We start from the raw sequence: 15,807 nt of genomic DNA on the forward strand, positions 1-15,807 counted from the left end.
GAACATTCACAAAATGGTATATTTGTGCATCAATCCACATACACTAAAAGAGTGTTGGAACGTTTTAACATAGATAAATCAACTCCTCTTATCGCCCCGATGGTCGTTAGGTCACTTAATATTGAAAGTGATCCATTTCGACCACCTGAGGAGAAAGAAGAGATACTTGGTCCGGAAGTACCATTCTAAGTGCAATTGGAGCGTTGATATACCTTGCAAATTGTACACGGCCTGATATATCATTTGCTGTGAATCTTTTGGCAAGATTCAGCTCATCTCCAACTCGAAGACATTGGAATGAGATTAAACATGTTTTTCGTTACCTCCAAGGGACCATTGATTTAGGCTTGTTTTATCCTAAAAGTTCAAAAGGTCAAATGGTTGGTTTTGCAGATGCAGGATATCTTTCAGATCCACACAAAGCCCGATCACAAACAAGATACATTTTCACGATCGGAGGCACTGCTATATCTTGGCGTTCTCAGAAACAAACGCTCGTGGCTACTTCTTCAAATCATGCTGAGATCATTGCACTTCATGAAGCAAGTAGAGAATGTGTATAGCTAAGATCAATAAGCCGACACATCTGTTCAAGCAGCGGGATTGACGAAAATACGGAGCCAACTATTCTATATGAAGATAATGTAGCATGTGTTGCTCAAACAAAGGACAGATATATCAAAAGCGATAGAACGAAGCATATTCATTCGAAGTTTTTCTCATACACTCAAGAGTTCATGAAGAAGAAAGAGATAGAAGTAAGATATGTCCGATCATGCGACAATGCAGGTGACCTCTTTACAAAATCACTTCCGACTTCGGTATTCAGAAAACATGTCCATAACATTGGAATGCGTTATCAGAAGGATCTATGACTGCTCATTCGAGGGGGAGCTTACGTAGTTGTACTCTTTTTACCTTACTATGGTTTTTCCCATTGGGTTTTCCTGGAAAAGTTTTTAACGAGGCAACATATACGTTAAGCAAGAAACGATAGTGACACTGGTCTCCAAGGGGGAGTGTTATGAACGTGCATAAATCAAATGTCAAAAATGACAGCACCGAATAACGAAAACTGCTTGTGCATATAATAAGTGTGGAGCCCACTGTCACTATGCACGCACAATAACTTTTTTTTTTTCACTTCTATATAAACGATCGTTTCGATCAATTGTAATACATCATCCCTTCTTCTTCTTATAACACATTATTTTTCATTATCAGTGTTATTTTCTTCCAGCGGGTATAAAATTTTGTCCTATTTAAAATTTCTCGATACTATAAAATTATAAGTTATTTTATAACATATCTCATATTTTTTGTGTTATTATTATATGAGTTTTTTTTTCTGAAAAAAGGCTTGTTATTATTATATGAGTTACATTGGATATATTGGATATAGTGACTTATAGTGCATCTCCAACTCCACTCCAAAAAACTCATTACTCCATTTCCCATTCTATTTTGTAGTAAATTATGCAGTGGGGTTTGAGATGCTCTTAGTGATAATTTATTAGAAAATCATTATCGTCCTTGGTTTTCAAAATTCTTTTTCTTTATTATCATTTGATATCTAGCACTTCAGTATCAAAATAATAAAAATAAAAAAATAGAGGAGAAAGAAAATTTTATTTTGATAATTTTACATGTGCAAAATACTTTCCAAAATATTTGAGAGATTCTCTATGTGCGCCATTTTAATTACTTTAATATTTTAAAATTAAAGTTTAGTAATAAATTTTTAAATATTAACATTTTATTGACGAAAACTTTCAAAAATGTTTTACTAGTATTGTTGTTCTTAGGACTGTGAAAACTAACCACACTGAACTTCCAAAACTGAACCACAATATTTAGTTTTCAGTTAAACTTTAATTAAAGATTCAATTCACACATTTTTTTAAAAAAAATTGGTTATCGATTCGGATCAGTGAACAGTTATTTTGATTTTATTTTTTAATTTTCCTAGAATTTTATTAATTAAAACATTTGAACTTATACCATACTAAACCAAAATCATATCCAAATATTGAACCAAACTAATCGAAATATCCGAACTAACCAAACATAATGTTCGAAAATTTTACCTAAAACCTAAAATCTGACAAAAATCAAAAACTTCAGTTTAGTTTGGTAGAAAAATACAAAACTAAACTAACTAATTACCAAATCGAATTAATCTTTTATTCAGTTTTGTAAGATTTTGTAAGATCCGAACTAACCAAAAAAATGAATTATCCGAACTGAACTAACCATACAAACCAAATTCGCAAGCTCAGAGCATATCTTGATCAGCATATTTGATTGTGACGATTTTAATGCAGATTGGACGATCAACTTGAGGATTTATCGGTGTTAGAGTTTATAAGGTTTGATATTATTTCCAAATTAAGTAAAAAAATATAAACAAAAATAAAAATTCAATCGTCATGTAAAAGTTCATATTTTTGTGCTTATTCTTTCGTATTTTGATATATTCACCATAAGTTGAATATTTGTTATTTAGTCTATAGTTTATTTTTCATATGTAATCATATCTATTAAACATTTAAATTCACTAAATTTATAGTTTACTAGATGTTTTCCTATACCACGTGCAGTAATAAAAATTTAAATTTAAATTTTTTAAAAATATTTTATTACTATTTTAGAGTTTATTATTTTTTGTAATATTTTAATATAAATTTGATTGAATTGAACATAAAATTAAGATGAAAAAAAATTATGTTTATTTTAAATTATATTTAAAATAGATATGTATATATTTAAAATTATAATCTTAGACAGATTTTTTATATCTATTTCTTTTGGATAAAATATATTAAATCAACTTGTATAAAATTAATTATGATATAAAAGTTATATAATTATCAAAAAGTACAACTAAACAATATTTTTAAAATTTGTAGATATATAATAGCATTACGATTAAAATTTATGTTTTAAAAATAATAATAAGAAATTGCAAAATTTTTTAGTAATAAAATTGTATAATTATTAAAAAAACTATTTCAAAATTTGAATAGATTTAGTTTAATTTTGTGCATACTTTACTACCCTATTTAATGTCATATTTGAATAGATTTCCTTTAATTTTGATGCATACTTTATTACCATAATCTAAAATGTTTAACAAATTTATTAATACACATTAAATGTAATCGTCTTTGTTACATTTAACCATGAACCATGTCATCATTTTAACATGCCATATCAGATTTATTTAGTAGAATTGATGGTAGAGAGTACATGTGTTAAAATCAATTTGTAAATAATGTCTGGAATATTCTCATATGTAGTTAAAAAATCACAAACTATTTATTTAGAAAAAGCTGCTTTAAAATTGTGCTGATGTGGATTGTTCTTTTTTTTTTTTTTTTGTAATCGTGGGGATCCGACGACCGAAGTCAACCGACTAATCTCACGAGGCCCGCAGCAGCCACGTAATTTCCTCCCCAAGAATTAGCAGGGAGGGCCCGAATGGCCAACGCGAGTCAAACCTGCGGGGAGCGTATTGAATTTTCTTCCTCAACTACCACTAGGCCAACCGCGTTGGTTAACGTGGATTGTTCTTTTGGAAAATAAACTGAAGAACTAGTAACAGAAGGCTGACGCGCTGACGTATCGGCATTTAGAGAGAGAGAAAATCTCTTTATATATGTTGTGTGGTGTCGGTCTGTGAGGAGTAGGAAATAATATACAAAATCAAAGGTTAAGAAAAAAAATGGGTGAGGAGAAGAATCAGCAGCACTTCGTGCTAGTACATGGTGCATGCCACGGCGCGTGGTGCTGGAACAAGGTTAAGCCGCTTCTCGAGGCCTCCGGCCACCGCGTAACCGCCTTAGACCTAGCTGCTTCGGGTATAGACACAACCAGGTCTATCACTGAGATCTCCACATGCGAACAATACTCTGAGCCATTGATACAGCTAATCGCCTCATTACCAAGTGATGAGAAGGTTGTGCTCGTTGGTCATAGCTTTGGAGGGTTCAGCTTAGCCATGGCCATGGATAAGTTTCCAGACAAAATCTCTGTCTCAGTCTTCGTGACTGCTTTCATGCCCGATACCAAACACTCACCATCGTTCGTCGTGGATAAGGTTCGATCTGTTTAACGACCACTACCTTTTTTCCTGTTTAGAGCCAAATCTCTCAGTTGTTCAAAAAAAGAGAGAGCCAAATCTCTAAGAATTGAAATTTAAACAGAAGTAATTACGAGCTTAAATAAAAGTAATTATAACGTAGGAGCTTAAACTATCTAGAAATTAATTATTTCATCCGCAGCACTTACTTCTATATAATTATTAGTTCTATATGTTATCTTGTGCTTATCTAAGAAATATCACTACAAGATGGGCCGGTATGACGTGGGAAATCGTCCATATGATCCATAGCTCTGATCCTAATTTTTAAACTATGAATTTTTATCATGAAACACACAAATTGTCATGAACCGTGTGAATGTCCATTAGGCCCATTAAACCTATGTTCTAGGGTTTAACCCTAGCTTTGTATCTGTACACATATATGTATTATTATCTATGGAATAATAAGATCAACCGATTTCTTATTTTTCTTTATTCACGTTATCAACACGAAACTTTGCCGTCTAACAAAAACCCTAGCTGGATTTATTTTCAAAAATCGCCTACATCTTAGACAATCTCTTTGTCTTCAAGATAATGGGTTACTTTTGAAATCTCGTGGTCATATGCGATGTCTCACACTTATAATCAAGATAAGTATTTTTAAATGGATTTGTCGTTCTTATATATATGATGTTAGATATATCTCCCCCATGGCCCCATCGAACGTGTATGTGGGTACAATGAGTTTAATTTCACCTATATTACTAAAAGTCCAAGTAGTGTACTTTCAAAGTGGTTAAAATTTTACCGCCGTATCTTTCTATAATTTAGTTGTTTTTAACCAGAAAGATAAATCTAAATTTTAACTCTATGATCATCACGTACAAGTTTAAACGGGATACGCCACCAGAAGCATGGTTGGGCTCGGAGTTCAAATCATATGGCTCAGACAATTCCGGTGTGTCAATGTCTTTCAGCACTGAGTTCATGAAGCACGCTCTCTATCAACTTTCTCCTGTTGAGGTAATTTGATGTATCATCATCAACATCTCATGATAAAATGATAAATACTCATGTATATGGTAATCTTGATTTAGGATATTGAGCTTGGATTGCTTTTAAAGAGGCCCGGATCATTGTTCATCAACGATTTATCCAAGGTGGAGAACTTTTCGGACAAAGGGTATGGATCTGTTCCTCGAGCTTACATTGTGTGCAAAGAGGACAAAACAATTACAAAAGAAATTCAGTGGTGGATGATCGATAATTATCCGACGAAAGTAGTGAAGGAGATGGAGGACACAGATCATATGCCAATGTTCTGCAAGCCTCAGTTACTAAGTGACTATCTCTTGGAAATCGCGGAAAAATTAGCTTAAATTATCTTGTTATGAAAATGTATTTGGATACAAATAAGTGTTGTCCTGCAAATGGGTCTTTCTAAAGATCAAGACTTTTATCGCGTTCAAATGTTTGACATAATTTAAAATAAACTTAACAGTCAATGTAGTGTTGGTTTGGCATTCTCTAGATCTAAGAGAACGACCAAAAACTAACAATCAGTATTCAGTACTATACAGAAAGTATATGTGAGAAAGTCGTCTATATAAGTGTTGAGCCAAGATGCAGAAGTATCCCATATAATAATAGGTAAGGAGTACAAGAAGCGGTTTGTCTTCGCCCATGGGCTCTGCCACGGCGCATGGACTTCTTCTTCAGTCAGAAATGTAGTACCTGGGGTAAAAAGTGATACATCATCACGGGTAAGTTAGTAATTAAAAGCATAAATGTCCTTACAGAAATCTGTCACTCTGTCCGAGCATATTGTGGGACATTCAGTTGCTCAAAATAATCATTTTAATGCTCTGTATTCTTTTAAGCATATTCTTAGAAAAATAATGCTCCGTCACTCTGTCTGAGGCTCTGAGCATATCCTAAAAAATAAGGAACACTGTAGATTAGATGCGATAAAGTTTGTGTTCTATAATGGAAATTTCTAAAATTCAAGACGTTTATTGCTTTCTATGCTTTAAAAGAGAAAAAAAAAACTAACAGTCAATGTAGTGTTGGTTTGGCATTCTCTGGATCTCAGAGAACTAATAGTCAATGTACAAAGAGTATACGTGGGAAACTAACCGTCTAAGATTAAACCAAGATGCGGAAAGTAAAGAAGGCAATGTAGAAGGAGAACCAGAAATTTGTTATCACTTTCTTGACAAATACATTTTCGAATTTTCTATCATATATCTTGACAAAAAAAAAAGCATTCTCACTAAAAGTAAACACAACACAAACACATACAATGATACAAAGATGGATCTTAGCTTTGCGTATAACAAACGTAAATGCAAGAAAAATATTTATAGAATATCCAAGGAGACGCTTTGTTCAGCAGACAATCAAATCACATATCTCTAAGTTTGCTGAGATTAACCGGAGATATAACTTTAGTATCACCATACAACAATTGCTTGGCGATGATAACATTTGCTGCTTCACTCGGATGATAGGGATCCCAAAACACATACTTATCCCTTTCTTCGCACAAACTCGAAGTCGGTCCGCACGGTACTATACCCGCATACTGTCCTCCATTACCGCAACAAGCCTTTGTCGCAGTTTTGAACCCTTCAAGGCATAAAACGTACGTATGTGTTAGTAATGTGTGTGTGAGTTATAGAAGAATAAAACAAAAATTTACCGTATTTTTTGTAGTTAGTAATGAGTTCCATGACCAGATCGTAGACATTTGCATGCACGAACATTGCTCCGGGAAGCTTCTTGTTTAGGTCCTCCAATAAACTCTTTAGTCGAACGTTGTATTGATTTGCTAGCTTATTAGCCAAGTCCACACACTCGTCTTCGTTTAATTGATTAATGGTTTTCTGGTACGGTATGCATCCGATCGGTCCAACGTTCCCGATCACAAACTTTCTCGCATCCAATTGATACAACCTCTTCATTGTAACCATAAAGATTCATTAACTGTAAGCTTATAACGTATGACTCAAAAGGTAACAAAACTATCTGTTGGTTTTGCTTACGGTTAGTTGGTCGCGTAGATGATCAAGCATGTCGTTAATAAAGATATCAGGAGTTTCCGTGAGACGTGTTCCGACGGAGAGAAGTGGGAATAGATAGTTGTTGAGGAAGTCGTTGGCTCCGATAGTGATTGAGAATATTGATTTCTTGCTTATATACTCTTTTGCTTTGTCCTTTCCAAGTAGGTCATCAAATTGTTTTCGTGTGGTGTTGAAGAAATCGACTTGTACATCCATACCTAACCTATTCACCTACCAAATATTTACATTTTACCCACAAAGTTAAAGCTCTAAAATACATTTTTAACATATTATCAAATCCAGATGACTAAAACTTACAAAGATTCTCCCGGTTGCATTCATGATTCCTCCTCCTCCAGACGCGTAATTCACTCCGGCTAATAAAGCTTTTCCGGTAGCGTTTGGTGCTAAGAACGGGATCGCATAGTTCGCTGACCCTAACTCTTCCCCTGAAATATCATAAATCAAACCGTTCATATAGAATAGAGCAAATAAACATCAATATCATATATATTAATGATGTATGCCACATTTCATTTACTATATACTAGATTAAGACTTGCGTGAGATGAATATCGTATATATATAAATTATTTTACATATTATATGTTTTTTTAACATATTATAAATATTGGATAATAAAAAATCAATAACTATTACGTATATAATTAAATTGGTGTGAATACGTAAATAAATTTTATTAATCCAAACGATCATTTCTTCTATTTTATATTTATATAATTAAATTTACATAATATATACATAGATAAATAGTATATTTTTAATATTGATATATTGTTAAATGATGAGTTCTACTTATTTGTATCTTTTATAACAAAAAAATTAAATCGCTGATAACAAATTTTCACTGTGCAATATTTTTGAAAGTTTTAGTAATTTATATTTTTTATAAACATTTAATGCAAATTTTAAATTTTAAATATTAAGTTGTCAGTATTTGTTCAAAGATTTTATCAGAAAAAAATTGTTCAAAGCAAAATTTAAAATTAAAATCTTTATGTATTTTCTATGGTATATATTTTAATTAAAAGATATTAATATATATGAAACTTTCTACTTACATGATTTTGTAATAATTTGTATATTGTCATAAAAAAAAATTAAATCATGGATCATAAAAATTTCAATGTGAGATTTTTTATAAAGTTCAAAATATAACATATACGGAAAAATCTAAATTTATATTATATTGTTAATGTGATTGTTTAATTTATTTTAATAACTTAAAGTTAAACAAAAATGATAGAGAATACACTAATTTGTATCAAATCTTTATTATTCAAAATCATTAATTGTCATATATACTTTAGTCATGTTAGGCAATTCCGTAAATTTTTATTTAAGGAAATAATTGAGAATATTAATAATTAATTTATGGTTAGTTTAATAAAAATCTTATTATATATTTAGAAAAACCAACTTATTTTTCTAAGAATTTTAAAAATCATTACACTTGTCTACCTCAAATATTGTAATGATTCTTTTTTAATATAGAGGGGATATGCGTTACCGAATATAGATAGCTACGTACCAACGATGTCACCAATGGTCCGGCCATTAGTAAACCGACCGGTAGGGTTTCCTCCGGAGGCTTTGAAATCGATACCATTAGGCTTCATATTGGCCCTAGATAAGGTCGGTAGATAATTATTGTTTCCGGCATCGACTAGAGAATCTCCAAATATAAACGAAGCTCCTAATCCGCCATTTTTGTTATTATTATTGGAAACTCCACGACCAGCAGCTTCCACTAGAGCAGTGAGAGTTAAGAGGAAGGAGAACAAGAAGATAGTCACGTCCATATCTCTTCTTGGACTACAAGCTTTTGTGGCCATTTCTCACGATTTTGAGAAGTTTAGGTGCTTCTGTATGGAATTTATATTATAAAAGATGGGGTTGGGATCGAAAGGAAACTTGTGAGATTGTGCTTCAAGATTTTTCAAGTGGTGGTTCATCAACGTGGACTAATTTTTCCTTTTGCTTGTGAACCATTGATTCGTTGGACGCTTGAGATCTCCGGATATAGAGTCACATCTAATCCAAGTAGTTCACATTTGTTGGATAAATAAAATATCAGTTTCCAAGAAGAAAAGTAATTACTGATGCACATCATTCCAAAAAATTATTTATTACTACTTTTTACTACCTCCTCCGTTTTTGAAAATAAGATGTTTTAGATTTTTTTCTTGTTCCACAAAGATAGATTTTCTATATTGTTAAGATACATTTTTATACTTTTGAGGAACATTAATTGAGAATATTTGAATTGATTAAATTTCATTGGTGGAAAGTTATTGGAAAGTGTATAATAAAGTACAAAATAAATTAAATTATAAACATTTATTAAATTCTTAATAAGCATGTATATTCTAGAAAATCTTAGAAGAGAGAGAGAGAGTAGTTTTTACAATCAAAATTAAAATACAAGTAGTATATTTTATTACTACTTTTTTATTCATATATATATGTAAACCGTAACAAAATTGAGGTAGAAGTGGAGAAAAGTTACAAAAAGATTTGTAGAGAAAGAGACCGTGTGTCAAATATTTAAGTAAATAATTTTAAATACAGCTATGTTTTAGTTTTTTATCGTATACTATTTCAGTATTTTGCAGTAAATGAGAGAATTTTCCTCCAAAAGAGATTAGGTGTTAATTTGGTCAAGAAGGTGAGACTCATTTTTTGGGAACTTCTCTCAAGAAGTTGAAACTTTATCACTCATTTGTAATCTGCAGAAAGTAGCTATAGCAAGTATCTTTCACAACTTTCCATTGTAGGAAGTATCGTTTACAACTTTCCATATTCCCAGCTGATATTGCAATTAGAAAAAAAAAGATTTTAACTTCTACTTAAGACCTATCACATATTTTTTTTTTAGATATGCAATTGCAGGGGTGTATTGCTTCACTACTGTGATTTGAATACTGTATATTCAATTAAACATCCGACCGTTGCTGCAAAATCCACTAAAATTGCATATATTTTTTAAACAATTCTCCTAAACAGAGATAAATTAATATTTTAATTTTAAAATTTGCATTGAATTTTTTAAAATAACTATAAATTACTAAAAAAATTAAAAGTTACGCACACTGAAAATTTTGTGATACAACATTTTAATTTTTTGTGTTATATCAAAGATACAAATATCATAAAATCATTCTATATGTATTTATATTGATATCATTTAAATTTAATTATAATATTATATCAACATATAAAATTAATAAATATGACTGTTTTAATTAATTTATCATAAAATGATTTTAAGTAAACAAGAGTGATTGTTTTGATTTATGACTTGCTCCAATTAAACTATAAACACAATAATTATTAGCTTCTCAATTATTTAATATATGTTTATTATTTTATTATTTCATAATATGTAAATAAACACAAAATAAATAATAATATATAAAAGTAATTTTTATACACAATGATCATTCCAACGAATATACAATTTTGTAATTATAAATATATTGATAACCAATTATAAACAATTATTTATAAGTTTTCGTGGTTCACCTTGTTTACAACTCTTTGATTATATGGTTTAATAATATAATCCATCATTCAAATAAATAAATAATAAAAATCATTGACCAATTAAACTATAATATTTTTAAAAAATTTTACATATAAGCGACACATAAACAAAAGTCAATTAAGTGACTTCTCAGTTGATATATATAGTAAGATAATATCTTGTTTTCAATATAAATATTCATGTGATAAGTATTAGATATTTGCACTTATATCTTCGAACATATAGGGAAACAACACTTATTGCTAAACATTGTATGCAAGAAGTGGGAGCCTACAATCTCTCCTGAATTTCCCTACCAAATACCCTTTTGGATTGAAGTACAAGGGGTCCAGTCCATTTGTGGAGCGAAGCGATGCTTTGCAGTATTGCTGAAGATTTGGGTTTCTTTGGCAGAGGGGAGATTACTGACACTAAGGCCATAGTGCGAGTCATTATCAATGGTCTCCTCCCACTCTTATTCACCTCAACTTTGGAATACTCTAATGGTGATGAGGTCACGGCCTCTCTGCTCTACGAGAAACTGGAAAAACATTGTAAATTATGCTTTAGGTTAGACCATGAAAAGGAAGATTGCCCTCTAAACCCTCACACTAATCAAAAGCTGGAAGGAAACCCCCATATGGAATCTCAGAGGAAGGAATCCTTACCTTCACACCGTATCGCACCTTCAGTGGAAAGGCACTCCGCTAGAAATGACCCTCGCCAACTTTCAGGCTTTATGAGAGATGCTCGAAGAGCAAATCTGCCATATAATCAAAAAGACTTGAGAAGTCACCTTGATAATATATATTATGCTGGTGACACAAGAAGTACACAGAAGAGTACCCATGCCTCAAGATCTGAACAACACTCTCAGCAATTCTGAGCTTCCTCTCACAGATCTGGAGGTCAAAGATGGGTCGATACAGGCAGGAGGATCCCTCCGGAAATAACTAGATCTATAGACATAACCCCCTCCCATAGTGCAAACAGAGACCGTGAATCTACTGGAAACAGAGCCTCCCCTAACCAGAGCATGAGACCTTCAAAAGATGCTGATTCTCAGGCTAGAAACACCCTGCATTCTTCACCTCCACATTTCAATATCCAAATCCCATAAGACGCTCTTATTAAAGCCCGTGAAGAGCTGAGAGAGGTTATGGTACAGTATGTTAGCTATGCAGATCCAAGTGAGAGTGCTGCAAGAAAGGAAAGAATGAGGTTAGCTGAAGAGAAAGGAGAAACAGAGGAGGTAGCTCGCAATATGGTTATCACAGCCAATGTGATTAATATTGCCAATATAGCTAATGCATTGAATGCAACGGGTGGGAGGAGAGAGAACAGACAAGATGATACATTCACTCAAAGCCCAACCAGAATCCCTGCTTCTGAACGCCTAGGCCCTCCAATTGAGAATGGCGATAATGCTATACACTCCAACCTTGAAAGCACTAGAGTTCCAGCAAAAAAGAGGCTAGGGCGGCCCCCTCTAAAGAACAAGCTACCTAATCCTCTCGGGGTCAGTACAAGCGCAGTTGCAAAGAAGAGGAGAACTACCCAAGTTCGCATATCCCCCAAAAAGACGTAATGCTCCTTCTTCTTCTACTAGAGGAACCAGTGCAAAGGGTAAAGCGACAAACTCTCAGGGGACTTCAGCTCAAGGACCTCAACCCCCTCTTACAAACAAGCAACCTCAGGCCAAAATCATTCCGGCCATTGTAAGAAGGAAAGTGGATTTTCAGAATCCACAAGATCCAATTCCTTAAAGATTTTGAGCTGGAACTGTCAAGGGTTGGAGAATCCCTTGACAGTCCAGAAGTTGAAAGAGATCCACAAGCGATTCTCTCCTGACATAATATTCCTCTTGGAGACAAAGAATGTCAACGAATTTGTCCTCCAGAAATGCAATTCATTGAAGTTCCTGAACTCGTACTTAATACCTCCTGAAAGCCATGGAAGTGGCGGCTTAGCGCTGTTCTGGAAGCAAGGAATACACCTTAATGTTATATCTTCTTGTAAGAACCTTATCAATGCGGAAATAAATTATGAGAAGAAGCCTTTTCTTACCTCTTTCGTTTACGGAGATCCAGACTACCAATTACGAAGACAGTTATGGGGAAAAATTGTTGATGAAGCTCGTGATAGAGATGTTGCATGGATACTGTCTGGTGATTTCAATGATATCATCACCAACCAGGAGAAAACTGGTGGCAGAACTCGATCAGAAGCCTCCTTTGGAGATTTTAGAACCTTTCTCTCCGAATGTGATCTCTTTGATCTTCCTCATACTGGTGACTTCCTCTCCTAGAGAGGCATAAGAAATGAAGAAGTTGTAAGATGCAGACTAGATCGATCCATAGATAACAGTCTATGGTTCAAAAGATTCCAATCAGGGTGCTGTGAATATCTAAACTATGAAGGGTCAGACCATAGACCTATACTCACTTGCTTCGACCTAATTAGGAAAAAAATGGAAAGGGCTGTTCAGATTTGATAGAAGACTTAGAGACAAACCTGAAATCAAGAACCTGGTCGAAGATACTTGGAGTAAAGCAGGCCCAAGCTCTGTCCAGTTCAAGATCAGTCAAACCCGAAGAGCCATTGTGCTATGGAATAAGGAACAACAGAGAAACAACAAGTTACTTATTAGTAAGTGGAAGGAGGAGCTGGAACAAGCAATGGTCAGTCCAGTAAATGACGAGACTTTGCTTCGAAAACTCAACGGTGGGGGAGGAAAGCCTTAAATAAATTTTCAGTTATGGAAAATGGTGATGGTGTACATGTCTTTACCGAGAAGGAAATAACTGGAACGATTGTCCATTACTTCTCTGACCTATTCAAAAATATTCCGGGGGACAGACAGCACATTGTAGCAGAAGCCCTAACCCCAAAGATTTCGGAGATCACAAACCTATACCTCGTTGCAGTCCCTAATGCAGAAGAGATCCACTTGGCATAACTTGCAATCCATCCAGATAAGGCTCCTGGTCCGGATGGATTCTCTGCAAGTTTTTTCCAAGCTAACTGGCCTACGATGGGACCTGATATAGTGACCGAGATCCAATATTTTTTCACCTCTGGTACCCTACCGAGATCTATTAATGATACCCATGTCCGGCTAATACCAAAAAGCACTAGAGCTAAATTTGTTGGAGATTATAGACCAATTGCACTATGCAACATCTACTACAAGATAATCTCTAAGGTGCTAGCTCAAAGGCTTAAACTAGTTCTCCCGGACCTTGTCTCAGAAAATTAATCGGCCTTTGTCCAGGAGCGAGCTATAGTCGACAACATCCTCATATCCCATGAAGTTCTGCATTTCCTTAAAACGTTCAAAGCTTCTAAGAGATGTTCCATGGAAGTGAAGACTGACATGAGTAAGGCCTATGATCGCCTAGAATGGGATTTCATTGAAGTTGTCTTCCTCCAACTTGGCTTTAGCGTGGTGTGGATGAACCTAATCATGCAGTGCATAAAGACAGTATCCTATTCCTATTTGATAAACGAAGCGGCTCAAGGAAGGGTAAAACCGCAGCGTGGAATAAGGCAAGGGGACCCCCTCTCCCCTTATATTTTTATCTTGTGTAGCGAAGTCTTGTTTGGCCTGTGCAGAAAGGCTCAAGAGGAAAAGAAGCTAGAGGGTATCAGAGTGGCCACTAATAGCCCAAGGATTAATCACCTTCTCTTTGCGGATGATACCTTATTCTTCTGTAGAACCAACGACAAAAGTGTCTCAGCTCTGCTCTCGATCCTAGCACTCTATGAGCAAGCTTCTGGTCAAAGAATCAACACTGAAAAGTCAGGTATCACCTTTTCAAACCATACCTCGCTGCTGCTAAAAGAGAAGATAAAGACAACTCAGAGAATTGAAAAAGAAGGAGAGAATGGAAAGTACCTTGGACTCCCTGAACACTTTGGTTGAAAGAAGAGAGACCTGTTTACTTCCATAGTAGACAGAATCAAGCAAAGGGCAGCGAGTTATTCCAACAGACATCTCTCAAAGGCAAGCAAGCTTACTCTGCTCAAAATTGTGCTATTGATAGACCATGGATTTGACCCATTTTCATCCATAGTTTATAGGTGTTTTTACTATCTATTATTATATTATAGAGTCTATTTATTATATTTATAAGATCAAGAGTGATTTCGAGATAAGTGATGATTTTAGAGCATTTTGGAGATATTTGGAGCAAGCACCCGAGATGACCATCGAGCTCGACCATCGGTCGATATTGGAGAAGGAATATCGATCGATGTTCACACCTGAACATCGATCGACAGCGAATCGCACAAAAAGCCCTTTTGGTCACAGCCGACTTGAAGCCCAAGTCTTCACCAATTTACAAGATTACCCCTGACGAGTTTTAACCTAACTATATAAGCTTTGCCACCATGTTAGAGGCAAAGTGTGCTTTTCTGTGTTTTTAGTTTTATTACTTTCAGCAAAAGGTTTTAGGATTGTGATAGATTGGAGAGAAGATTCAAAGTTATAATTTGTGATTGGAACTCCATTAATATCTATTTTACTATTCTATGAAGTTTTCTAACCTAATCATATTAGATCCATTAGGTTCCCTAGCTCCGTGTGAATTCAATCCCTAAGTACTACAACTCAACCTCTTATTTGAGAGAGTATAAATCACTCCTTAGGGTAATTTGAGTGATATCAGCTATCGTCGATTCCAAATCATTCTATGCACAGTTTTAAACTACCCCACTCTCTCTGTAAGAGAATACAAGCTCATTGACACGCTTCTGGTGGGATGACAAGCCAGTTCATCAGAAGATGTCTTGGATCAGTTGGGACACAATGACTAAATCTAAAAGGTATGGATGACTCGGTTTCAGAGATAGCGAAAGCTTCAATGATGCTCTATTGGCAAAGATAGGGTGGCGCATAATTAACTTTCCCTCATGCCTACTAGCTCGGATCCTGGCGGGTAAATATTTCCACAACCAAGAGTTCCTAGATGTGGCAGTGCCTAGCTCATGCTCACATGGTTGGCGAGGCATTTTAATAGGCATGGACTTACTCAAAGAACACCTAGGCTGGGGCGTAGGAGATGGGGAGAAAATACTTGCGTGGAAGGAACCATGGTTATCTTCTG

General features: G+C 34.4%; 2 protein-coding genes across 2 annotated transcripts; one reads left to right on the forward strand and one right to left on the reverse strand.

Annotated features, from left to right (window-relative positions):
- The first annotated feature begins 3,550 nt into the window (after nucleotides 1–3,550).
- On the forward strand, nucleotides 3,551–5,592 carry LOC106411787 (methylesterase 2). Its single transcript, XM_013852609.3, has 3 exons — nucleotides 3,551–4,099; nucleotides 4,976–5,110; nucleotides 5,185–5,592. The coding sequence occupies exons 1-3, from the start codon at nucleotides 3,725–3,727 to the stop codon at nucleotides 5,464–5,466; spliced, it is 792 nt and encodes a 263-aa protein (XP_013708063.1). The 5' UTR covers nucleotides 3,551–3,724; the 3' UTR covers nucleotides 5,467–5,592.
- Nucleotides 5,593–6,266: 674 nt separating this feature from the next.
- Nucleotides 6,267–9,106, reverse strand: LOC106414097 (GDSL esterase/lipase At2g23540). Its single transcript, XM_013854805.3, has 5 exons — nucleotides 8,702–9,106; nucleotides 7,468–7,598; nucleotides 7,132–7,380; nucleotides 6,789–7,044; nucleotides 6,267–6,715 (listed from the first exon to the last, which is right to left on the reverse strand). The coding sequence occupies exons 1-5, from the start codon at nucleotides 9,003–9,005 to the stop codon at nucleotides 6,492–6,494; spliced, it is 1,164 nt and encodes a 387-aa protein (XP_013710259.1). The 5' UTR covers nucleotides 9,006–9,106; the 3' UTR covers nucleotides 6,267–6,491.
- Between the last annotated feature and the right edge of the window lie 6,701 nt (nucleotides 9,107–15,807).

The sequence above is a fragment of the Brassica napus genome, chromosome C8 (genome assembly GCF_020379485.1).
Source record: "Brassica napus cultivar Da-Ae chromosome C8, Da-Ae, whole genome shotgun sequence".
Taxonomy (NCBI): Eukaryota; Viridiplantae; Streptophyta; class Magnoliopsida; order Brassicales; family Brassicaceae; genus Brassica; species Brassica napus.

Excerpts from the sequence above, each read along its gene's own strand:
- LOC106414097 (XM_013854805.3), bottom strand. The coding sequence starts at position 9,005 with ATGGCCACAAAAGCTTGTAGTCCAAGAAGAGATATGGACGTGACTATC. Across the intron at positions 7,599-8,701 it reads GACCATTGGTGACATCGTTG|GGGAAGAGTTAGGGTCAGCG; the intron begins GTACGTAGCTAT and ends ATGATATTTCAG. Across the intron at positions 7,381-7,467 it reads ATGCAACCGGGAGAATCTTT|GTGAATAGGTTAGGTATGGA; the intron begins GTAAGTTTTAGT and ends AATATTTGGTAG.
- LOC106411787 (XM_013852609.3), top strand. The coding sequence starts at position 3,725 with ATGGGTGAGGAGAAGAATCAGCAGCACTTCGTGCTAGTACATGGTGCA. Across the intron at positions 4,100-4,975 it reads CATCGTTCGTCGTGGATAAG|TTTAAACGGGATACGCCACC; the intron begins GTTCGATCTGTT and ends ATCACGTACAAG. Across the intron at positions 5,111-5,184 it reads ATCAACTTTCTCCTGTTGAG|GATATTGAGCTTGGATTGCT; the intron begins GTAATTTGATGT and ends ATCTTGATTTAG.